This window comes from Diceros bicornis, chromosome 29 (assembly GCF_020826845.1).
Source record: "Diceros bicornis minor isolate mBicDic1 chromosome 29, mDicBic1.mat.cur, whole genome shotgun sequence".
Lineage (NCBI taxonomy): Eukaryota > Metazoa > Chordata > Mammalia > Perissodactyla > Rhinocerotidae > Diceros > Diceros bicornis.
In genome coordinates, this window is record NC_080768.1 from 25,571,525 (window position 1) to 25,596,999 (window position 25,475).

Below are 25,475 nucleotides of genomic sequence, written 5' to 3' on the forward strand. Positions count from 1 at the left end.
CTTTTCGAAAGAAAGAAGAAGCTAGTAACCGATGGTTAAATATTGGTCACTGGAAAAAGTTTTCATTTTTACCCTTGATCAGTGAACTCCAAGGACCAGGCACACATCATCAGTTTCACTGCTACTCAAATCAAAATCTCACAAACAAATGAACACTTGTTCTTCACACCTGGGAGTCACGGAGAAAGATGAGAAAGGAGACTTAGACCCACAGGATCTAAGAGGAGAGGTTATCTTGGGAGGAGACTCAAAATGCAGGAAGTCAATGACGTGGAGACACGGCCCTCGATAGCCAGCTGATCCCGGGAGCTGAATTCCATCAGCGGAGCTGGAACTCATTCTTCCCAGAATGCGGAAGGCAGGCTGGGGGCCAGTGGGGGATGGGAGAGCTCTTTATACCCATGACAGTAGGCCCTTTAAAATGGCAAATGCGAGTTTATTCCTGGAGGTCGGGGCAGGAGGTGACATGGAGGACAAAGATCCTAGGTAGAAAAGTGACTGGAACCGGAAAGGCTTTAGTCAACTCTCACTTTTTCTTTTAAATTGGAGAGACAGAAGGGAAAAAACGGTGGATGATACAGGAAGGTTTTTAATTGCTAAAGGTGAGCATGGCAGGCAGTGCTGTAAAATATCCTAAAGGCTGTAGGATGGTGAAGGAGAAAATCAACGTGGAGCAGCGGGATTGGGGCGATTTCCCTGAAGATGGGACCTCATCTGGGGGCTGCAGTGTGACAAAGATCTGGATGGCTAAAAGGGCCGCAGTTACCACAAGGAACACAAACCATGTGATGTGGGGAAACAGAGGTCTGGTTCTGTCTTGGGCAAGTCCCTCCTTCTTGGAGTCAGTGGCAGCTGAGATCTCTGGCAGCTCAAGCCTCAGATGGTTTTCTGCCCACTGAGGATGCGCCCGGGCACGCCTTTGTGGGGACTGTCTTCTGTGCCCGGACCCTGGGGACTGGGTGGGGAGTGACATGTACAGTAAAAAGCAGACACTGAAGATGACGGTTTCCTTCTGACTTCAACCGTCAAGAAAACTCTAAAAACTTCTTAAAAATCTGTTAAGCATACAGCTTTTAAGCTGAATTGATGCTTAGATATTTCAAAAATGGAAGATGAACACCAAGATGGAAGAAATGATGGTTTCCAAAGACAAGAACTAGCTATGTTTTTAAACTAAGAGATTTCTGCCAAAGAGTACACAGCGCACGGCTGAGGGTTCATTGACTCTTGCCAAAAGATTGGCACAGAGTATATTTCATTTGTTATCAGTACTTTTCATTTTTGTCCCCCAAGCAGCTACTGTGAGGGGCAAGGCGATGCTCAGAGATGCTGTTGCTTCTTCCATTGCAGGGAAGGGAGTGCGAGGTGGTCAAGGTTGCACCTTGCCAGGGCACCATCTGCTGCTAGAATGCATCCCTGCGGAGCGGCGTTAGAGCTGCAGCAGGTCTGGGCACAGCTCCCCCTTCCTTCACACCACCCCCCAGATAATGAGCTGAAACCTGCAGATGGAGCAGGTTAGCAGAAAACCAACGAGCTTGCATTCCAAGAACATAAAAATTGATGTCCTTTCAATATGAGTACCATATTTTCACACACACCCATTTTCAGATAGTCTGATACATCTTTATTCATCTTAAAAGATGTCTTTTTTTAAGTCAACAATATTTCTTTATTAACCCATTAAAGACAGTCTATTATTAAATGGTTAGCTTAGTTTCCTTTAGACAAAGATAAAAGAATTCCAATAGGAATTTGCCTGGTTCTATTGAAGTATAAGGAGAGCTGGCTGGCTGAATTGATAAAGGATAAGAACAATCTCCTGTCCCACTCACAGTGGAGATGAAATGCAAAATTTTGTTCACCGAGTAACATTTTTAAAAAGGACACTTATACGTAACTTAAATAAACTAAGACATTTCATAAGCATACAAATTACACCATTTTTAATAATGCTTATTATAAAAAGATCCTACACATCATTGGTTAATGCAAACAAAATATCTTCACATTATTACAACAGTCAAGATATTTTACATACATTTGTGCTTTTAAAACTATTGCTAGCTTCTTCTGGGAAAAGCTGAAGTAACTGTACATTGTGGACAAAAAGACGTTTTGGATACAAATACACATGTCAACATCAGAAGAGGCACAACAACATTGAACAATTATCTTTCCATTTCCCTGAAACAAAAAAACCTATTCAATGAAATACATTTCTATGGTAATTGCTAATTTAATGTTCTGACAAGTGCAGAAGAGGGCTACTTTTTCTTGGTCACTAATGACAGCAAACACCAGATGTCTAGGAATATATATATATTTACATCATATATATTTAAGAGAATATCTGAAGAAAATGGGACAGTTTTCACATACATATTCAAAGTGTCTCAGAAATTCCGGTGGGGTCCACATTAGTGAGCCTTAAGTGTCGCCAGTGTTCTGTGTAAAGAAACAGAGAAGAGCAGACCGTTGCTAATGGAGTCCCTCCACATACGTTAGTAGATAATCTAATGGAAGCCATGTGATGCATTCATTAGAGAAATGCCTGTCATTCAACCAAATTCCCTGCTGGGTGGGCATACATATAAATAACTTTTTCAGGGAATTCAACATTCTGTTACACTGCCTACAGGTTAATGACCTTTTCTCTGTGGAGGTAACATGCAGAGAAAAAGAAATGTTCCATGTGGAGAAAAGATATCGTTTCAAGTGGATTAATGAATAATTAATCGGGTTGAGGTAAACGTTATTTTTCCCTGCTCTAATTGAAGAAAAGACAAAATATATATTTATTTGCCAAATGGGGGATCCAGTCTGTTAACCAGCTCTCACACGTGGTCCCTCAGATTGGTCATATAGATTATATTATAGCTCTGATTCCTCCCAGATAGAGTGGTACTTGTGCATAATCAACTGGGGAAGACCCTCATCTAGAGGGGACCAAATGGGTGTTATAACTGAAATGATGCCCATTCCTACGAAGGCATCACATACTGTGGGACCCGTGGGGAATCAGAAATAGGACAACTCACAGTTAGTGTTTTCTCTTTGATGAGCTCTCTTAGGTTTCTGTGTTTGTGTTCTCCATGCCACGCCGAAGGCTATTTGCATTATAATGTCAATCCTTGGTTGGTGAGAGTTCTTTTAAAATATTCCCACTGCAGTTTTGTAGATAATTGAGGTTGCAAATATGGAGTCTATAATATCAAGCCAATAATCATAGTTTTGAGTTAAGATTGGAATGAGCGGAGTGGAGCATTCTGATTTGGAGTCTGCTGACGCTTCCGTACTTCCCTTCCACTCCCATGGCTTTTCCATCTGTTGGATGGGTGTGTGATAACACTTATCTCATATGCCCTTTGAATTGACAGAATGAAGCCTGTTGGACGCATTTTTCTTTGGAAAAGGATTACAAGTGTGGCATTTGAAATCCAAGTTTATATCTAGGGGATGTGATAATTACTTGTCATTATGTAATTTCTAATGAAAGCATTGTTTAAAGCAGCAGATTGCAGAACAGAAAAAATTGGATGCAGTTGCAGATGATGAGGCTGAAAAATAATTTCGAGTGAATTTATGCAGGGTCTGAATGTTCTCCTAAGGAGTTTGCATTATATTCTCTTGGACATATTATTTTCTGAAATGTGTGACACAGAATGCTTGTGCTAGAGGATGTTAATATGTCTGGGGCAGCTCAGTTAAATGAAGTCCAAGTTTACTTTAGGGGAGGCCTTAAATATGCTAATACGCCTGTGGGTCTCTAAGAGGGGTTTTGTATATTGCTTTTCTCAAACTAAACAATAAAACTTGGTAGCAGATACACAAGAATATGAAAAATGTTCCAGCTTGGCACTTTCAGGTCAGTTAATCCTAATATTCCATGTATACTTAACACACCTTATATTCATTACCTCATATCATATGTATCTGGCACATAGCAGGGTTGAGTAAACAAATGAAATGAATAAAGTATCTGAATAGCCCTCAGTTTTCTCACCTGTAAAATGGGAAAACAGTAATACAATATTTAAAGAGTTGAAGAGTTGGAGAAAAGTGATCACAAAGTATTTTGTGACCAAGGCCCATTTTTTAGTTAAAATCAAATTGAAACAGACTTACATATGAAAAAAAAAAAATACAAAAGATGGAGAAAAATACGTAAGGGATTACTATCCAATTATTGTCTAACTGTGGGATCTTTGCTTAACCTTGCTAAAGTTCATTTGTAAAGGGGATGATCACATTTACCTTGAAAGGCTCTTATAATCTGCCTAGCATCATTACTGGGTGGGGTGTATATGGTGCTGTGGTTGAGAGCACAGGCTGGGAACCAGCCTGCCTGGGTTTGAATCTCAGCTTTGCCCTTCTCTACATGTTTGATGCTTACTATGTATGTGACATTGGGCAATTTAATTAATTTCTTTCTGCCTCAGTTTTCCTCATCTGCAAAATGGGAAAAATAAGTATACTTATCTCAGAGGGCTGTGGTGAGGAATACAGATAAACTAATAAATGTTAGATATTAAGAAAAGTTAGCTGCTCTTATTATTTCCAATTTCCTACATAATAGGAGAGAAAAGCTGAAGCCTGCCCTAATTTTTTCTTCCTAGACTGCAGCTGCTTGGCCAGTGGTTGGACCCATTTCCCCCTCCCTTCCAGACTGAGTGCTCATGGCTCATTTTTAAGGAATACTCTCCCCCACCAATTTCAGCAACTATTGGGTCAGACCCTCTGTCCTCCTCCAAACCAATTTACTTTAAAAAAAAAATCCACCAGTGCTTATTCTTTTTGTGGCCATTAATATACAATTACATTAGTGTTCCTAGCTGATTTATATTTGGATTATTTTCTCTCTGGATTACCTCCCACTTTTGCCCATTCAATTGATGCTCAGTTAAAATACAGAGGAATTTGTGATGTCTAGAATTTGGAAGGACATAGAAAGGTAAACTAGAAACAAGAATTATACACCATCCTGCATGGGGACGTGCGATGATAAGGGAGGACCAAACCAATACGATACTCCAAGATATCTGTTAGATGGGTTGCTAGTTACTGTGACATGCTGGTGTCATTTCATCACTATAGTGACAATTTTAAGAATAATAATTTAAACAGGCCACTCACATGGTTCCCAGTGTAATGTTATTTTGATTGCATCCTTTGTCCATGTTAAGGCACTTTCCCCCAAATCATCTGACTGTTTATATGGAATTCCTCAAATAGGCCAGTGAGGCTTCAATGAGCCAGCAAAGGATTTTAAAGACCTTCCAACAATCCCCCACATGCCCCCCTCTACTTCAGATAGTGGGCTCTGCCGTGATGCCAACAAGTAAAGGAGAAGGAACAGGAAGAGCACTGTTTGATCCGGTATTAATAATGGAGGCTACGTTTTTAGATTACTCCCAATAGATCAATAAAATCTATAATAGAGCAAGTAAAGGCAGACCAAACACTCACAGATAACCTGCGTACATTTAAATTCACTTATGACTTGTATTTCCTTTTGAGGACAATCCTAAAGATGAATAAGATTTTTAAATGATCAAGATATTTACATTAGTTTTGGCTCTTCAATGGCTTATATATATTAATACATTATATAGGATATATATAATATGTAATACATATTATATATATAGCCAAAAGCAAAAGTTAGATTTAAGAGTGATTTTCACATGAATATACCACAGAAAGATTATCAACCATGGAGTTAAATATTTGCATACAAAATAACGTCTGGATGCATAGAATTCTTGTGCTCAGCAGAGGAAGAGCAAAAGATTGCTATTATTAGTGGCTTTTTATTTATAGCTCTATCAAAATTATGTGAAAATATTTCTCTCTCAAGAACCATTCTAGAGAATCATTTTAGACAAAGTGAGGTGTGTGTGTGTCTATGTGTGTGTGTGTCTGTGTGTATGTATGTCGGAGGGTGCTCATACAGGTTAGCTCAAAGCTTTTCTGGCACAGTCTAAACTGAGTTCCATGTAAGGGGTCGGCCACCGCCAGGGAGATGACTTCAAATAGATTTCTAGGAGCAAGGCTGGGATTAGGTATACACATGATAATAGGCTTCAAGGAGAGGAAAAATCCACTCATAATAGGCCATCATCAAGCCTTAATTGTAAGAACTTCTCCGACTCTGACAATCTTTTCTTTCCACTAAGAAAACCACTTATACTCACGGTTTAATGTCCTAATTTAAGAAATGGAAGACACTAAATTAATTTTTAATTTCTATTCCACTGCTATGTCTGTGTTCATTGTCCCTCTAATGCGAACTCTGCACTCAGCAATACAGACATAAGTCTCATTGCCACCAGATAACCTCATCAACCAAAAAGGTGATGTGCAATCTTATTTTGAAGCCAAAAGAGAGTTAAAAACATCAGTAATTTTCAGATAAACATTAAAAATAATCCTTTAAGTTTCTTTGAAAATAGCATCATTTTAAGTTGGAGCACAATCACTGAAGGGAAAAAGAATCCCAAAACAAAAGAAACCTTTTCTTATTTTAGTGGAAAATAAAACAAGAATTGGATTTTCTTCCAAGATTACAATGGTCCATGAAGTAAAAAGGCTTTTGTCAAATGTCCATTCTCTGCTCATTAAGGAACTCTCTGAGGCCGTGTTCCTGGGTCAGCTCATTTTTGCTTCTCTTAGCTCTCTAGTCCTGTCCTAATTACGTCTATGTTTCAGGATCCAAGACATGAATTCAAACAGACTCATGGTTAAATGTAAAAAGATGCGGTGACCACATAACACCCAATTTATTCATTTGTCTATCAAGTGGCAGAAATTCAACCTTTAATGAATAGAACTTGATTCTGTAAATCCCTAATATAACTAATAACATGTGGTCACTTTCAATAAGCTAAATGCCTGGATATTATTTTTAAAAATCCAACAACAGATCCTTTACCGAGGCCAAATATCTTGCACCTTAACAATCTCTTTGTCCTCAGAACCAAAATAAAACAATACTTCAGCCAGATTCTCATTTCCTAAATATCCTTCAATTCATAAGAAAAGCATCATTCTAGATGAAAACTCCTCATTAGTCAATCTTGGTCTTATCGTAACTGGATATTGCTGCTTCTAACAAGGTTGGAAGAATTCTACCTGGGTATTTGCAATAACTTCTAGAACCCACATACTCCACTCTCTACTTGCTAACAGTGCCTCTAAAAACCTTCTGAGCAACATTGAAAACCTTGTTATTTACTTATCTTGAAGCAAGTCTGCTTATCATTTAGAGAAGTCCTTGTCTCTCTCCACTGTCTCTGACTTTTCTGAAGATTTTAAGTAGCAGCAAGGCCTTGACAACAAAATAATAATATAGTTCAGTTTACATCTGTGCAACGGAACAGGCTTACCTGTTATCTTGCACACAGATCTAAATTATAACCCAAGAAGCAGAAATTACTCCCTTACTGTATATATAAAAATGCTGTTTTTAGAAGGAATACTTAAAAAGCAGAATTTTTTTAAATCAATGTATAATACTGAAAAACAATCTACAGATAGTCTTATAATAATTTTCACCTTTCAGGGGAAAACAATCCAAATCGTATTGAAGTTCATTTTATATTGCTTCTTCAGATCTCTTATATTAATATTTAACCACAAATACCCTTTGTCAATTGCTTTAGATGCCATGGTCTGTGCTTACCCAAAGATTAAAAAGGTGATCAACTCATAGTCTCTACAGACCAAAGCATAAATGGATTAAAAAATAATAAAAATGGATGTAAATTCAGGTAACCATACCAAACCCAGTGACAAGAATGTGGTTCACTTTTGGAGGAGTTGTCTAAAATGATCCAATCAATCACAATTTTCCTTTTTCTCTGCAATGACACACCAGTTGCCATGGTCATTCCCAGAGCTCAGAACACGGAGCTCTGACACATTCTCCGTCAGCAGGCTGTAGAGCTCGCCTGCTCGAAACACGTGGTAGTAGCGCATCAAGGCTCTGGAATCCAAAACGTTGGGCTGTTGTTCTTCGACAGAAATTACGTCATCTGGGTTGGAATCTGTAGAATCGACTGCAGAAATCCTTCTCGATGTTTTACTAGCAGAAGGACTGCCTTCTTCTAAGTTACCTGCGTCCACACAATTCTCCTTCGTATTAGTGCTGCCCAGAAAATTCCCATCTCCATTTCTCCTCATTTCTCCTTGATGGTCTCCATTTAGATGTTTCATTGTGGCTGGTGCTCCCAGCCACTCCAAATGTTTCTGAGAAGTTTCCACAAACACGTCCTCATCTAAATTTTGCTCTTTTGTTGAAAACGGCTCCTGGTGATCTAAGTCTAAACTAGGGCGTCTGGAAGGCTGGACTGATACAGTGCTGTTGGCCCACCCTTCTGTGTTTTTCAAGGGCCTCACTCTTTCAATTTGCTTCCTCAGAGTTGATTCATCCAAAGATCTGGAGGAAAACCAGGAACGAAAAGATTTTCCTAATGTGTTATAGAATCCATTTTCTTCCTCTCCTTCCTCGGAAATATTTGCACAACAGGTTCCAGCCATCACTGGTTCATAGTCCATGCTGTGGGACCGTCTTGAAGCACATCGCTCTTTAAAACAACCAGAACAGCTACACACAGAGCAAGGAGGCTGGTAGGGATGGCTTCTTTCTGGATGTCCGCACTGCTTCTTTCTCCCAGGCTGGCTGGATGCTGAGCAGAGCTGGGAGCATAAAGCCCTGTTCCATGGCACAAGCACATCTTGCTTCTCAAAGCGCCTGTTCTTTTGTTCCATAGCCCAGACATAAATCATCAGCTGGCCTCCAGGAACTAACACCCTGGCCATTTCTTTTATTGCTCTGATCCTTCTTTGTTTTGTAGAAAAATGATGTATGACTGGAAAAGAAGAAACTAGATCTCAATGTGTATACACATACATAAACCTACATATTTATACACTAGTATTTTCCATATAACAATGATGCCATTTTGACATTTTTTTTTTGTTTTTACCTTATGTTTTTTACCTTATTTCCTACAGGGTAGGGCAGATGGTAGAAACAGCACCAGACCTGGCGTTAGGAGAGACATAATTTTTAGCTTCGGCTCCCATACTTATTGGACAACTGATCTTGGGCAATTACCTAATTTCTATAGATTTTACGTTTCTTTATCCGCAATAAGATGCCTAGAATAAATAATCTGTAAGGTCTCTTCCAGTTCCAAAATCCTGCGAATTTTATTAATCAGAAAGATGAGCAGTGTAAATTAATAAAATTTGCAAGGGAGCACTTAGTTGGGTAAATGTTCCCTAATAGAATTCTATGAAATAATTCATTGTTTTAATGAATGATTGGAACTTCTAAAGCACTGAAAGATTAACACCTCTAATCAGTGTAAATACAAACATACTATTTGCTTTAGCAAATACAAGTGGAGAAGAATGTTAAAGATTATTTTTATGTTAAGATAATGGAAAGATAACCCAGCCAAGCACAAGTCCAAATGATTGCTCAGAATTTTTTAAAATATTAGTATAATATAAAATAGTGGTGTATATTTTTTTAAAAAATCAATTTAGAGGTCATCATCTTACTTCCAACCCCTGCAAAGGTAAAGTGAGAATCAAGCAGCACTGCCTTTATCTGGTCTTAAGTGTGTTATTAGGCATAGTTTTATGAAACCAGATGTAGAAAGTGCTAGTCTGTTAGCTCCTAGGGGAGTTTAATCACAGTACTGTTGCAAGAGAAAATTATCAGATTATTTTTCCACCCTCAGGCCTACCAAGTGTCTCAGGTAGGAAGTTAGTCCCAGGGGACATCTAGATTACTGCTCGGATATGGGTAGTGAGGGGAGAGACAGAGGGTTACAGTTCCTGTAACCCTCACCATAATCCAGCTGTTAGTGGTGGTTTTAAGCAAATAAATCTCTGTAGTTTACCTGCCCCAGAGAGACAGTAAATGTCTAAAAGGAGATTATTACATATAGATAAAGCTATCAAAGGAAGATCATTCAGCAGGCACACTCTGTATTGTTTCCAATCAGGTTTTCATTCTTATCAGCAGCACACAAACCCTGGTGTCTCTTACTCTACCATGCAGCAGTGTAAGAAGCTAGAGGTGTGAGGTTAAAATGGGTTTGAAGAACAGGACACCACTGTATTTTGTCCTGGATCAGTAACTGGCCTTGTGATCTCTGACCAATCACTTTACTTCATTAGGCGTCAGACTGTTCCCCGCAACCGTCCCCAAAGAAAGAGCTCTTTATAATGGTCAAGTTGAAAGCATACGCTGCCAGAAGTAGTGTCTTGGTTATTGAGCTAAAAGGGGGCATAGGGTCAGGACTGAGTAAGGCTTAGGACAATGTTAATGTTTGTATCTGTGACTACTCATGGCTGTTAATACCTCCCACAACTTGCACCTAATTCACCCTAGAATTTCTGTGTGTGTATTTTCTAAACATGGTCGATCCTTGCTATCTTTGGATTCTGTATTTGCAAATTTGCCTACTCGCTAAAATTTATTTGTAAACCCCAAAATCAGTACTCTCAGCATTTTTGTGGTCATTTGTTGACATGCACAGAGTGGTACAAAACCTGAGCCTCCCAAAGTGCATGTTCCCAGCTGGGGTCACCCAAGGCCACTTCTTGTTTCAGCTCTCCTACTGTCAACAAGTGTCCTTTTCATGGTCTAGTGCCACATTTTTTGCATTTTTGTTGGTGATTTCACTATTTCAATTGGCCCCCAAGCATAGGGCTGAAGTGCTATCTAGGGTTCCCAAGCATAAGAAGGCTGTAAAGTGTCTTACAGAGAAAATACACGTGTTAGGTAAGCTTCGTTTGGGCATGAATTATAGTGCTGTTGGCATGAGTTCAAAATTAAATAAGGTGTCTTTAAATGGAAACAAACATAAAACAAGGGTGTGTATTGATCAGATGACAAAAATGTTATGACCAGAGGCTCACAGGAACCTAATCCTGTTTTTCCCCTGAGAGCAATGGTTCAGTACTGGATAAATCAGTGTTCACGGTGACTTTATAGGACACGATTACTATGAATAATGAGAGTCGACTGCATTTGTTTTGGGGGGCTATAAAAGAAAAAAAAAAACCACCATTAAAACAGGACTATTTTAATACAATAATCTCTTTTTAGCAGACTCATAGGTCTTCAACATTTCAGGATTCTGGGCTTCAAAAGAAGTTTTCTTTTAAGGAAGAAAAGTCTATATTTTTTCATTTCTTAAACATTTGTTATGTGATAATTCATTTTAATACCATAATTTTACCCAGGAAATATCTGAATCTTTTATATTATGTTTGTTTTATATTTATATTTAACAGGTAATACTAAGTAACCTTTAGGCCAAATGTTTTTGAAAAAGTTTATAAATGAAGATTTCTTCATTACATATAAAATGTATTATACATGCATATACATACATGTTCTATTAAGAAACATTATAAATGTAACCCAAATGAGATATAAAGATATATTCATATGAATTGTCAATTTCAGGAAACTATGTTGAATTTTTAAAGGATAAAAGAATCCTCTTTTCTTTAAAAACCATAATCACAACTTAAAGGCAAAAATAGTACTCAATATATGTATCCTATAGCAATGTGTTCCTGCTGAGAGCCCAGAAAATAGGTAGATTGAATTCAATTTCTGGATTCCAGAATCAGATGGGAAGTTAGGCAAGATCATCTTTCAAGTCCTGTTATATCTTGATATTTTATGATGCATTGTTATTTAACTTTTCAAGTGAGCATGTCTCGTCTCTCTAACTATTAGCATTCAGAATCCATGGGTTTAGCATAAAGAGGGTTTTTCAGCCTCGGCACTATCGACATATTAAGCTAGATAATTCTTCATTGTGGGGGGCCCACCCACTAGATGACAGTAGGACACACATACCCACACCCAGTTGTGACAACCAAAAATGTCTCCAGTGACAAATGTCACCTGAGGGGGTGGTGCAACAGAAGCCCAAGTTGAGGACACTGACATAAAGGAAATACTTGATTGACGCTATTTTAATATACTGCCAAATTTTCACAGACTTTTTGTCAGACTATTGTAAAAGTAAGTAGAAAGAGTGCTTCTTTTTCCAATGTGTCAGTAAAACGTAAAGAATATATATTCACATTATTATTGAGACACGAAAACGTAAAAAATATGTATTTCTTCATGATCAGCAAGAAGTGCCAACATACAGAATTCTAAATAGGGAAGTAAACATACATGGACATAGGAGAGACAGTCTATTGAAATTTCTCATAATATAGTTTTAAACATGAAACATAACTGGAAAAGGACATCACATTAATTTATAGTTACAGTTCATAAAAACATATGTTGTGTTTCCACTTAAAGAAGCTTTTTTTTTTTTTGCGAGGAAGATCAGCCCTGTGCTGACATCTGCCAATCCTCCTCTTTTTTGCCAAGGAAGACCGGCCCTGGGCTAACATCCGTGCCCATCTTTCTCCACTTTATATGGGATGCCCCCACAGCATGGCTCGCCAAGCAGTGCGTCGGTGCGCGCCCGGGATCCGAACCCGAGAACCCTGGGCCGCCGCAGCGGAGACGTGCACACGGAACCACTTGCGCCACCGGGCCAGCCCCTAAAGAAGCATTTTTAATGAGAAGATGGCAACCAAGTGTGCTCCATTTCCTCTGCAGGCAAGGCCTGAGACTTAAACTGAAAGCAGAGAAGGACTTAACCGTGGACACGTGAAGCATTTCCTAAAGGTAGGAAAGCTTGTCAGTATCCTCATGCCCGCAACAGTGTCTCACTGGCACAGCCTGCCTGAGGTAGCCTTGCAGACCCGAAAAGTAAGATAAACACAGGAAGAGCAAAGAATACCCTTCTCTGACCTCTCTCCGATTTCTAGTTCTTTTGGTGGAATAAGCAAACCCAAAACTTTCTTTCCACTAAAGATTCAACGCATTCTATGGTGTTGCTTGGTTCAACAAGAATCCTTCCTCTCAATGTTTACAACCAAAATGGACTTAAAGTTTCAACTGCAAAGAAGTAGGGCTGTCATAGAGCAGGTTTCCATGGCGACCATCTCCTGCCAGTCCTAACTAGTTCCAAGGTTATGGCATCCAGGCCCATCCCCTCACTGTGCAAAGATACTGTCCCCATGTAATGTTGAATAAATCGATTTCTCATCTATTTCAAGAGAGAGCAAACATTCTTATTCTGTATTTTTGTCTAGCAGTCAGGTTTTATCTGGTCAGTCAGTTTTATATAGGTTCACTTTGCTTTGATAAAGCTTGTTATATTCAAATAGATTCATTTTTTAAAAAGTGTATTGGGGCATATAATGTGCTTTGCAAAAGATTTTTTGCTTTGCAAAAGAATTTGCCATAACATTCCCTTAAATAGCAAGTTTCCCTGGCATATTTAAATATGACTAACATACTAGGTTTCAGAAACACATGTATTGAGTAAAATGAGCCTTACCTGTGTATATTTCAGGCATGAATTTTTGCCGTTTCTTTTCATTTGGGGCATGTGTATTTTATGGGCACACTTGTTGGGAGAATATGAGGAACATATTCTCTAGACTTAGGAACAGTCTCTGGCAGTAAGAGAGCAGAGTGGCATTATAAAAACAATGCAATCTGGGACCAGGTGGGACCATCTTCCCCAGTGACTTGTGTACCAGTGAGTGGCAGATTAAATGACACATCCTTCCAGGTGACATTCAATGAATTAAATATTCTGCTAATAAAGGGCACACTTGTGGCCTAAAAAGGTAATATGACTTCTAAAGATTATTCACATCAGAAGAATCTGGCTTCATTTCAATATCGTGAAGTATTGTTTTCAATAAGTAAAATTCCTCTAATACTTTCTTACTCATAAGTAAAAGAAACTGAGATGAGTCATCAAAAAGAACACAATAACAGTTTGAAGGTTTAACTAGTTAAAACCATCATATGTCCCCTCATAAGTACATTTGAGATTAGTCAAATAATTCAATCAGTTGAAATATTTTTAAAAATTAGGTAAAATGAATTACATAGACCTTTCTACAGAGAATGGATATTGGGTTGTGAGAGTGGCCACAGCCACGTAACATAATTCTCATGGCGAAGAGTGAACGTGTGACCGGGCTGCCTTACCTCCTATGGAGATGATGGCATCGAAGCCCTGATCCCTAAAGGGGAGATTAAGGTTGTCACATACCATGACTTCACATCCTCTACTCCGGGCAATCTCTACCAATGGCCCACAGTAGTCACAGCCCAGGGTGTGTACCTGGCTGTTCACTTTAAGATACTTCCCAGTCCCACAACCTATAAGAGAAAAACCTGTGTTACATGCTATCCTTAAGGGAAAGTGGAAAATTGTCAGTTTGTCTCATAACAAGGAATAGAAATGACTTTATATTAACTAGCCAGACAGACTACAACATAGCATGAGGGTATTCACTAAAGCAAAAGAAAAGCCTTCAGAGAACTCGTACATGTTTTCATTTAGAATAGAAGAGGGAAAGGGAATGAGGAAAAAGAAATAATATTCATTGAATCTTTAATGAGGTAATGTCCGTAGGGCTTAGGACGCTGGCACAACCAAAAAGTTAGGTGGCCCGTGACAGGGAATGCTGGTTCCCTAGTATCCCAGGGACAGTGTCCAGTCTCCTTACAAAAGTGACCTTCACATACATATTTCATCATCTACAGGTCTATAGGCTATGGGCTTTTATTCTTGTGTTCTCTCTCCAAACAGTCTTACCACTTGCTAGCTATGTAAAACAAACTCCTGCCAACAACTTTTCAGTGGATATAAATAAAATAATTTGTACAATAAAACATGCTTTTCCAAAAGTTCTAATTTGAATTTGAATGAAAAAAGGATTTCAACATCTTTTTATCCAATCTATTGTCAGTGCTAGTTTTAAATGGTTTCTATTGACTCAGTATACAACTCTGACACAGAACTATTTTTTTTCTTAAATAGACCATTTTTGACTTACTTTCTGGTGGCAGAGACCCAAATAATTCAAGATTTACACAACCTAAAGATATGGATCCATCAAATCTCACTGATATTACGAAGAAGAAGGTGGTAATGTGAATGAATAACCATCTTCAGACAAAGCCTGCTATGACCTAGTACCTAGTATTATATTCTAGCACAGACATGCCATCTAATTCCTTTTCCAGAAATATTTAAAGATATCATTAGAGCTGATATTCATACCTAATGGCATTAGCTCTGGATTTTTCTACGTGGAAAAATATCTACCCTGGGGCCGGCCCGGTGGCGCAAGCGGTTGGGTGCGCGCGCTCCGATGCGGCGGCCCGGGGTTCGCCGGTTCGGATCCCGGATGCGCACCGACGAACCACTTGGCAAGCCATGCTGTGGTGGCGTCCTATATAAAGTGGAGGAAGATGGGCATGGATGTTAGCCCAGGGCCAGTCTTCCTCAGCAAAAAGAGGAGGATTGGCGGATGTTAGCTCAGGGCTGATCTTCCTCACACACACAAAAAATATCTACCCCTATTCAAAGATGAGTAGTTTGCTGCCTCTGAAACACATAACAACACTCTCTAATAATTCCTCCTTAATGGGTGCTATTCAAAATTATATGAGACACTAAAAGCATAATTAAGGTTCATTGATGCCAGCTGAGACAGTGGAGAGCATGTCAATAAAAAAATAAGGTTTCCAGTGTTATTATTCCAATGTAAATGTCTGGGGTCTTAGATTTTAGATGTCATAGCCACTGTTCCTAAGAATGCTTATGAGAAAAAGTATCCAATATTTAAGGGCAATCATGGGGAAAATATAATTCACAAAGTATTTTAAAATTGAAATCATGAATATTTCAAAGATGATGGCCATATTTTAAGAAAAATAATCTTGAAAATTTGTTTGCTTTTTCTTTTATTGGCTCAGGGGATACATTTAGAGAATTGCAAGGGAAAATTACTTCAAAGATACTAATGAAAACAGGTTCATAGACCATTAGAGCTACAGGGAAGTGTTCAGAGAGCATCTGGTAATGAGGAAACTGAGATCTTTTCAAATGTCAGCATCTCCTGAAATGTTTCCAGTGCCCCTGGCACCCTTGATTTAGCCCATATTTCCTAATGGCATTCATTTTTAAGGGGACCCCCCAAATATGATGGAATTATCCATTTTTTAAGTGCATACACTGAGATGCTAGAGAGGGGAAGATTTTATCCTAATAAGAAAATCAAGAATATTGCCAAACCTAATCACCCATTATCTTAAATGTGCAAGAAGTAAATGAGAACATTTCTGATACTGTGGCAAGCTCCAGAACACAACAGTCATCAATCACGCTCCTTTACAAAATCTCGTTAAATGAGAACCTTTCCTAGTACTGAAGAGAGATAACAGGAAGCGTCTGCATGCTTACATTCCCCTCTGTTTTGTATTCTGCACCACATTATAACTAAAGAAGAAAACAGATAATTGCCTGAATTAAAAAAAAATGTTTTGGCCCATAGTGGGCAAGTATTTGCTGGAAGTAACTAAATGAATCTAAGTAACTAAATTAAATCTTCCCTTTAAAGTTTGCAGAAATAACTACATTTTTTAAAATAAGAGCTTTTTGCTAAAACCTTATCTAAAAGAGAATTCTCTTTTCCTATGGGAAAAAGAAGAATATAGCCTATTTATTTCCTATTTGATGTACATTTCTGGAGGCCAGAGATGAGGGAATATGTTTTATTCTGCAGGCATAGTACCTTCCACACAGTAGGAGCTCTAAATTTTTACTGACTCAATGAAGGAATGGTAATTGGAGAATGACTTAGCAAATTAAATATGACCACAGTGATTGGGAATAAATCCACTGAGAATTAAGAGGCAAAGGGAATTTGAATTATTGAAAAGTTAATTTTTATTATGTACACAAAAATTTCAACACTATCAGGACAGTTGGCTCTGATGTCACGTAAAAAGGTGACCTTGCTCAAAAAGACTCTAGCTCTGGTGTTTCTCTTGCTTTCTAAACTAATCTAAGTGAAGATCTCAAACCACAAAATACCATCCATCCACCATCTAATGGCCTTAAGTTACTAGCCCATTTCAGGTAATAGTATTGCCATAATTGCACAGGTCCAGTATTTCCTCAGAGTACTTTGCATTTCTGCTGTCTTTGAATCACTGGAGTTCTTTTCATTTAGGCTCTGGTTCCTGCTCACTTAATTCCTGATACCTGCCCTGAAGACTTAGTTTCCATCAGGAGCCATTATCAACACACCTCAGCCAATTGGCTTGATTGGGAAATGGGGTGAGGTGTAGTCAAATTTTAGTCAACTAAAAGTTGCACCACTAAAATAGCGAACCAGCCTAGAGAATTCCTGTATGTGCAACTGGAACCTGATTACCTCTGGATGTTTATTACCTATGAAAAGTTTTATTACTAATTAATTATAAATTGCTAATCTAATAACCAGTCATTTGCCAATATAAACAGTTGATAATTTTAGCTAAGTGGAAAACTTAGAAAAAATTTTTTCTTTTGGAGATAGTCATATTATCCTACCTTCTCTACTTCTACTAATCCCTTTGGGGTTCTTTCTTTCTTTTTCATCTATTTCTTCTTTAATTTCAATTTTATTTTAACATATCATAAACACATCTTTCATTGTGTAATCAAAATATTACTATTCATTTTTTGAATAGTAAAAAAAGTAAACAGTACAAAATTCAAAAGATACAAGTGGGTAAAAAAATATTTACTACAGATATAATTATTGATTCACACAGAGGTATTTAAAGAATATTATTGGTATTATAATTTGTAGGAGCAAAATATAACAAACATATATCTTTTAATATGGTGCTAATAGCATCAAATGCTATGCAGCTTTTAATCCTAGGCAGCTCTGTAAATACAGACATGGAATGATCTCCACAATATATTAAAAGAAACAAAAGCTAGGTGTATAATTGTTTGTATAACATACTATCATTTGTGGAATCGAAAAAGGGAAATCCACCCATACTCACACCCATAAGCACAAATATGCTTATATTAACATGAAATATCTCAAGAAGATTATACAAGCAGCTAAGAGCATTGGTTGCCTCTGGTGTGGGTTAGTTGGTCCTGGGGGACTGGGATGGGATGATATTTTTCACTGTGCATCCTTTCATAACTTTGTTACTGAACTATTTAAGTATATTATCAAAAAAAATTTTTGGTTTTTTTTGTGAGAAAGATCAGTCCTGAGCTAACATCCATGCTAATCCTCTTCTTTTTGCTGAGGAAGACCGGCTCTGAGCTAACATCTATTGCCAATCCTCCTCCTTTTTTCCCCGCAAAGCCACAGTAGATAGTTCTATGTCATAGTTGTACATCCTCCTAGTTGCTGTATGTGGGACGCAGCCTCAGCATGGCCGGAGAAGCCGTGCATCGGTGCGGGCCCGGGATCTGAACCCGGGCAGCCAGTAGCGGAGCTCATGCACTTAAGCACTAAGCCACGGGGCCGGCCCCACTATCAAAAAAATTTTTAAGCAATTTGTATCCCCTCCCTTTTTGAACTACTTGTTCATATCATTTCACTATTTTTCTTTTGGATTGTTAGTCTTTTTCATACTGACTTTGAAGAAGGCTCTGTAGATTGAGAAAATTATCTATTTTTCTATCAGATATGTTACGATATTTTTACTTAATTTTTGTTTTTTTGACTTCGTTTATATATTTGTCTAGATTTTTGCCTTGTCAAACTTTTTAAATTTTATGTGGTCAAAGATATCAATACAGTCGATCCTCATTACTCATGGATTCCGTATTCGCATGTTCACCTAGCTGCTAAAATCTATATGTAACCCCAGAGTCAATACTGCTGCACTTGCATAGACATTCACTGACGTGCGCACTCAACATGCGCTCTCGTAGAGCAGCGAAGAATCTGAGTCGCCCACGGCACCTGTTCCCCACCTTCTTGAGTCAGCTCTCATGCTGTCAACAAGTGTCCTTTATGTGGTCTATTTAATGCTATGATTTTTGCATTTTTGTTGGTGATTTCGCTGTTTAAAATGGCCCCCAGGCACAGTGCTGAAGTGCTGTCTAGGGTTCCTAAGATTAAGAAGGTTGTGATGGGCCTTGTGGTCAAAATATATGTTGAATAAACATTGTTCAGGCATGAGTTATAGTGTGGTGCCCATGAGTTCAACGTTAATGAATCAACAATATAAAGTAAATAAGGTGTCTTTAAACAGAAACACACAGGAAACAAGGTTAGGTATTAATCAGTTGACAAAAATGTTGTGGCCAGAGGCTCACAGGGACCTAATCCTCTTTTTCCCCTGGGGCAATAACTCAGTATTCACTAATTCAGTGTTCATGGCAACTTTATAGAACATAAGCGCTGTGAATAATGACAATCAACTGTATTTTCTTTTATGATTTCTGACTTTTTTTGGTGTCATACATAGGGAGGTCTTTTGCCTCTGAGAATCTTTTTTAAAATAATCTAGTTGTCATCTAGTCCTTTGATGACTTCATTTTCTTATACTTAAATCTCTGCTTCATTTGGAATTTTTGGTGTAAGGTATAAGAAAGTAGCAAATATATATACTGTTGTCCCAAAGCCATTTATTGAATAGTTCCTTTTCCTCCCAATTGATTTTAAGATCCTGGTACTTTGCTTACATTATGGGTAGTAAGAGTTCCAAATTCACTGAATCTTCTGAAAACATTTTTAAAAAATTGACATGATAGAGACATTTTTCAAAGACTCTCCATTTCTACATGACTGCACCCCTTCCCCAAATTCCACACTGCTCGAGCCATCTTGTTGGCTTGCACCAACAAGCCAAAAGCCCTAGGCACATGTCTGTTTCTCTTCCCAGTGTTTAGAGTGCATGTCAAATTAGACGGAATTTGTAGCTACGGACTTATGGCTCTTATGGGGCACAGTCTGCATGCAGTTGCTAGACAGCAGTTTTAGGTGGGCATGCCTCAAGTGGGAATCCTGCTATGTCTTAAACCTTAGTCTTAGATCTACTGGGCTGTGGTTTACCACTTCTAGATTCAGAAAGATTCTGACCAAAGTCCTCCAGGCAAATCAGTAATTATGAAGATATGATCTAATTAAATGTATGTTCTAATAATAAAACACCTACAGAATAGTTAAGGAAAAGGATCCATGAGATTAATAAGAGGTTATAAGACCTCTTCTGTAATCCCCAATTCTGGCTCTTCTGTGGTAGGCATGAGAGCAACCAAAACACTGTATTTACAAATGTGAATGTGTCTAAATTTAAAAAGGTCAATTTTACAAGCAGTCATTTCACTCCTGATTTATTCAATCAATGTCAGGTCAATTTTGTGGGAGGATGTACACAAAGGCTCTGAAAAGATCACCGCTGTCTACATGTAGACTTGAGGAAGTCTTCTACTTTCTGACTTGATTGTATGAATTTCTGCTCTAAAGTGAATAGTCTAGGTACTGGCATGCCAAGGACACAATTTCAGGCTTCTGGTTAGAACAGGAATGAAAAATGAATCAGAAAAAGAAAGGCCCTATGGAATATACGTCAGACCATGTGGCACAACCCTGGGTTACCTATGTCAGCGATGAGGCTGCCTGGCTTCTGCTCCTGGAGGAACTGGCGGACTCGAGGCCAGGCTTTGCTCTGCAGGTCACTGAAGTAAGGGGCGGTGCTCTCATATACATCGTGCACGTGCTGCTTCTCCAGCCGGGCGGCTTCATGATCCATCCTGGGAAAACAGGGCCACCCTGAGAAATGCGGGTCAGAGTATGCACTGGAGACGGCGAAAGGAGGAGGCAGATTTCCTAAAATTGGGAAATACAACTGCCAGGAGTTGTGCTGTTTTCACACTTTCTTATAAGCTGCAAAGAACAAAACCTGCACTGTAATCTCACCGTAGTTGTCAAAAGACTAGCAAATGCATAGTTTTTACCTGCAAATCTTCAGAGAATAATAGTTTGGGAATGAGCTAGTCATTGTAAGTTTGTGTGCAAGATCAATTCTTAATTTTGGAAGCATATACAAAAGTCTTACCAATGGTTCACTTTGGATAAAATCGTTCTGATGCTAAATCGATTTTAAAATTTTATAACATAGCTCACCACTCCAATCCAATCACAAACCCTTATTGATTCTAACTTTCTAATGTCTTTGGATTCCAACCATTTCTCTACATCCCTACTGATTCTGTTTTAGAAAAGGTGCTCATTCCTTGCCTGAATTACTTCAACAGCCTGTAAACAGATTTTTTTGGCCCTTTAGTCTCTTTTCCTTCACTTATGCCACAACTATTTTTCTAAAACATAAATCACATTTCGTTGATTCCTATCTTAGTCTTCTTCAAAGGCATTTTATAGCTTGTCCCATCAAGTTCAGGTGTCTTAGGAGAGCATACAAGGCTCTTTGTGATCTGGCCTTAATTTACCTCTTGAAGCCGTTTCTCAGCATCTTTCCCCAGCTTCAGCTGAGCCTGTAATACTCAATGATCCGTGGTTTCTCAGACATGACACATTCTCTCTCATCCAAGGGCACGGAGAGATGCTTGCTTTACCTGGCTACCTTCTATCTATTCTTGGCACAGACATCACTTCTTCCAGAAAGCCTTCTCTGACTTTCCATGCAGGATAAGGACAGTCAAAAAGGAGTGGGAAAAGTACAAGAGCAGGTCTTAGAGGCCTCTGCTGCTTCAGGCTTAATCTTTTCATTATTCTCTCGTGGCATGTGAGTGAGGAGTATCCCAGGGAAGTGGCCAGGGGCTCTAATTGTGGCCTTTTACCAATCAATATGAAAGTATTTTCAATCATTTAAGAACCCATTTGGCCCTACTGGTGCATATCAGCTAGTTCAGTCTTGCCTCATGTATTCCTGTTGCATCCCATGCATCCCTCTACGGATCACAAAGGGCTGTAATCATGTATTAGATATTTTTCTCTAGTGCTGGCTGGAAGATTCTAGAGAACAAGGGCTTGTCTTATTTAATGCTGAATCCCCAGTAGTTAGCACACAGCAGACCCTCAATAAATGAACAAACAAACATAACCAGAATGGAATCTAACTCTGAGCACAGAGGGTGGCATTGGCTTTGGTAGAAGAGAAAGTAATCATGGGGAGTGTAGGAAGAGAGGGGATCCTATACCCACAAGCTTGCGGTGGGAGCGTGCGAGAGAAGGTACTGTCCCTGGACAGCCTCCGTGTTCCTTCTCCCTGGCTACTCCCACCCTGGGAAGTAGGAAGCACTGGGTAAGATGGCGTCTGGTTAGTTACTCCACCATAAAGTGCCTCCTCCCCTCGCTTTGTATTTAAGAACTATCTTGATGAGAGATACTTTGAGACCTTGGAAATATCATGTTTCTCATACTCTCACCCACCAATTTTAGCACCCAATCCACTGATGACTCTTGGTCAAAACAGTTATTACTATAATTATCACCAAACGATGATATTCTAATTCTATCATTCCATACAAAGCCAGGAAGAGCTTTTCAGGATTTAAATTAGCAGTAGGTTATCCTTAATTACTATGCACCTGCCCACAGTCCCCCCAGAAGAATCTGGCAAACTCTTCACAGAGTACAAAGCTCATTTGTGAGGTCTGACAAACTTCCACCCAAATTGAAACAGCTTACATTGCACCCTCAACTAGAATTTACAAAGTAAACATATGGCTGGCTATAACTGCCTACACATGAGAAAAACCCAAACACTTCGTGCTTTTCTTTTTAATCAAAATCTCAGTAGACTTAAGTCTGTTTAAATTTTTTCCCCTCAAGGACTCAATCAGGCAATACAATTTCAAGAACCCTAGAGCAAATAAATTTTACTTTATTGCCCTTGCAAATGTTAAGTGGCAATCAACATACACTTGATTCCCTTCAATCTGGCTCCAAATTCTGCAAGCTCAGAATTTGTAGAATCTGAACAGCACTCCTAGGAGACCTTTCCCTAAGTCCTCTCCCAGATTGCCTGGCCTCTACCATAAACACGTCACTTCAAAGAGCTATTTTAAAGTGTGTGAACAATATAAATCCATTTTGTTTTTATTGTATTTTACAGTTACGATTATATACTGTGGTATAAAGAGCTGACCGTGAAATTGATCTGTAGAGTCACGGCTATCCAATACCACATTTTTGACACTCTGTGGATTTAAATTTCCTGCAGTATTTTCCATATGAATTTTATATATGTAAGCATATTCCTTGTGAATTCAGTAATGTGATTAAGCTAGTAAGATAAGTACTAAAATAAGAGCACAGGGTTCAAGGTGAAGTGAGGGAGGTAGGGTTTGGTTTAGCCAGGCTTCCTAATCTGTGTGCTGTCTAATTCTAGGCCCTTGGAACTAATGCCCTGTTGTGAGTCATGAGAGAAGGGAAAATAATTTGAAAAGAAAGGAGAAGTCATGTAAAGTAATGCACCAAAAATTAGAAGAAATAATTTGGATTTTATTTTAAGTGCAATGGAAAGTGGTTTTAAGTTGGTGGGTGGGTGGGGGGACATGATTGGATTTAGAATTTTAAAAGATCATTCTAGGAATATCTAAGTAGACTAGAATAGCTATTGTTTTTAGTTGTCCAACTGAGTTCACCATCCACCTTCTTCTGATAATTTGTGTCTTGCCCTCCCTGGATGGGCATGGGAGGCAGGCCTGGCCGATCATGGTATCCCATATCTCTGAACACAATCATTGGTTCAGTGGTGGCCAGGAGATTTAAGGTAAGTCAGTCAGAGCGCTTCCTTGAGATACCTCAATGTGGAGCTAAGGAAGTGGTAGCCTTGCCTCTGGCATCACAGAGTTAGAAAGACGTAAAGGTCAGACTGCCAGTGGCCAATTTTTCCTACCACATGGAAAAGAACTGTTTTCAGGTAGAAGACAACGAAGTCAAGCAAAGCAAACAGAGATGAGAGACAAATGGAGAGGGAAAAAGAACCAAAGGATAGAGTCCTGGTTCAAGTTCCTGAGGCTGGTTCTTGCAGTTCTGTGGGCCATTCCTTATCCTCCCCAACTGAGAGAGTCAATAAATTTCCCTTTTCACTTAAGCTTGCTGGGTTTTGACCTTATCACCATAATAGTCCTTTCTAATTCAGCAGTACTTCTTACACTAAGTGTCTTGCTTTTTGTTTTGTTTTATATCCAACCTTTATTCCTTGGAGAATGGAAGAGAGGAGAGAAATTGATAGGAAACTAACAGGGGACGTCAGTGGGTGGTATGTTTCCCCTGTAGAGAGGAACAAACAGAAGCACATCAGCAATTCCTGCTTCTAGAAACAGAATTGTCATTCAGAAGCCATGAATGTTTGGTTTTCCCATTCTGGGTGTGTGATTAAGATGACACTTCTTTGCCCAACTTGATTCAGGCAAAGCAATGTGACCATGAAATGTGATCAGAAAAGATGTGGATTATTCTGGGCAGAAGCTTTCCGAGCCAGTGTGTGGCTCACCAAGTGTCTCTGGAGTCATGGAGGCATCAGTCTAGTCCCTGAGTGACTGTTCTTGATGGACAGACAGCATGGGTGTTTTAAGCCGAAAAAGAAACAGCTCATCATAAGAAATGTTGAATATCTAGGTAATGAAAAAGTAAAAACTATCAATCATATTCTATTAGAAGATGACTTGTTACTATGTGAGTTTGTCCTTTTTTCTTTATAAATATTAATATTTTTCTCTTTCCTCTAGATATATTATCACAAAACTGGGAGAAAACTGAATACAGTTCTGTATCCCACATTTTAATCTTAATTTAATATTGCGAGCCAAGAAGCAACTTTTGCCTGTGGGCTTCAGTCTTCTCAAATAAGGACTCTTGTAGGAGCCCTCTGGCGATAGAACATACTGGAATGGCAGTGTCATATTGGAACCAATGCTAGCCTAAGAGAAGATCAGAGTTGTTGTAATAGTGCTGCCATCTTTGTCACCTCTCCATCTTTCTTTTTGTACTGCCACAACATAGTATCTGAACTGTTACTGTAACTTTCTAGCTGGTCTCTCTGTGTCCTTGGCTTTGCTCCCACTCCCCATATCTGCCACCTCAAATATATCCATAATGCTGGGAGTTTGCAACACTCCATCTCCATTAATATTCACTCTACACTCCTATAGGAAAAGGCGACTGTGGAGACCTTATAGTGTATGTGTCATTTCTGGCTCGATGGCTTAACTTGTAATTTTCTCTCCGTGAACCCAAGAAAAGCAGTTAAGAATCTCTACTTCATGCCAATGCTGGATAATTTTCCTATAATGTCCATTTGATAATATCTCCTCCCTGTTGAAAACCCTTCAAGGGACCTCTACTCTCTACAGGATAAAGCTTGCACTCCTCAATCTGGCAATCAACCCCTCCATGACCTGCTCCCAGTCTACCTTTCCAGTCTTAGATCCTGTAACTACCGTAACTGGAATTCTTGGCTTCACCCGAAGGACTCTACTCACTCTTCCCCGAGTGGGCCTTGTATATGGCTCCTCATTCAGGTCTTTGCTGAAGCCAGCAGCCTGTTCGCTTTCATCTGAAAT

The 25,475-nt window shown here is 38.9% G+C and overlaps 1 protein-coding gene across 14 annotated transcripts in view; it reads right to left on the minus strand.

Annotated features, from left to right (window-relative positions):
• Positions 1–1,263: 1,263 nt before the first annotated feature.
• Positions 1,264–25,475, minus strand: part of TRMT9B (tRNA methyltransferase 9B (putative)) — a 61,007-nt gene continuing 36,795 nt past the window's right edge. For 8 of the 14 annotated variants that reach the window (XM_058525114.1, XM_058525116.1, XM_058525117.1 and 5 more), the window contains 3 exons: positions 20,542–20,696; positions 14,111–14,284; positions 6,413–8,870 (listed from right to left, as the gene is read on the minus strand). In XM_058525114.1, the coding sequence (XP_058381097.1) occupies positions 7,837–8,870; positions 14,111–14,284; positions 20,542–20,695 (1,362 nt within the window). In that variant the 5' untranslated portion in view covers position 20,696 and the 3' untranslated portion in view covers positions 6,413–7,836. Of the gene's footprint in view, positions 4,004–6,412; positions 8,871–9,001; positions 9,426–14,110; positions 14,285–20,541; positions 20,716–25,475 lie in introns of those variants that run through there. The other 6 variants (XR_009216028.1, XM_058525120.1, XM_058525121.1 and 3 more) reach the window with 6 other exon arrangements.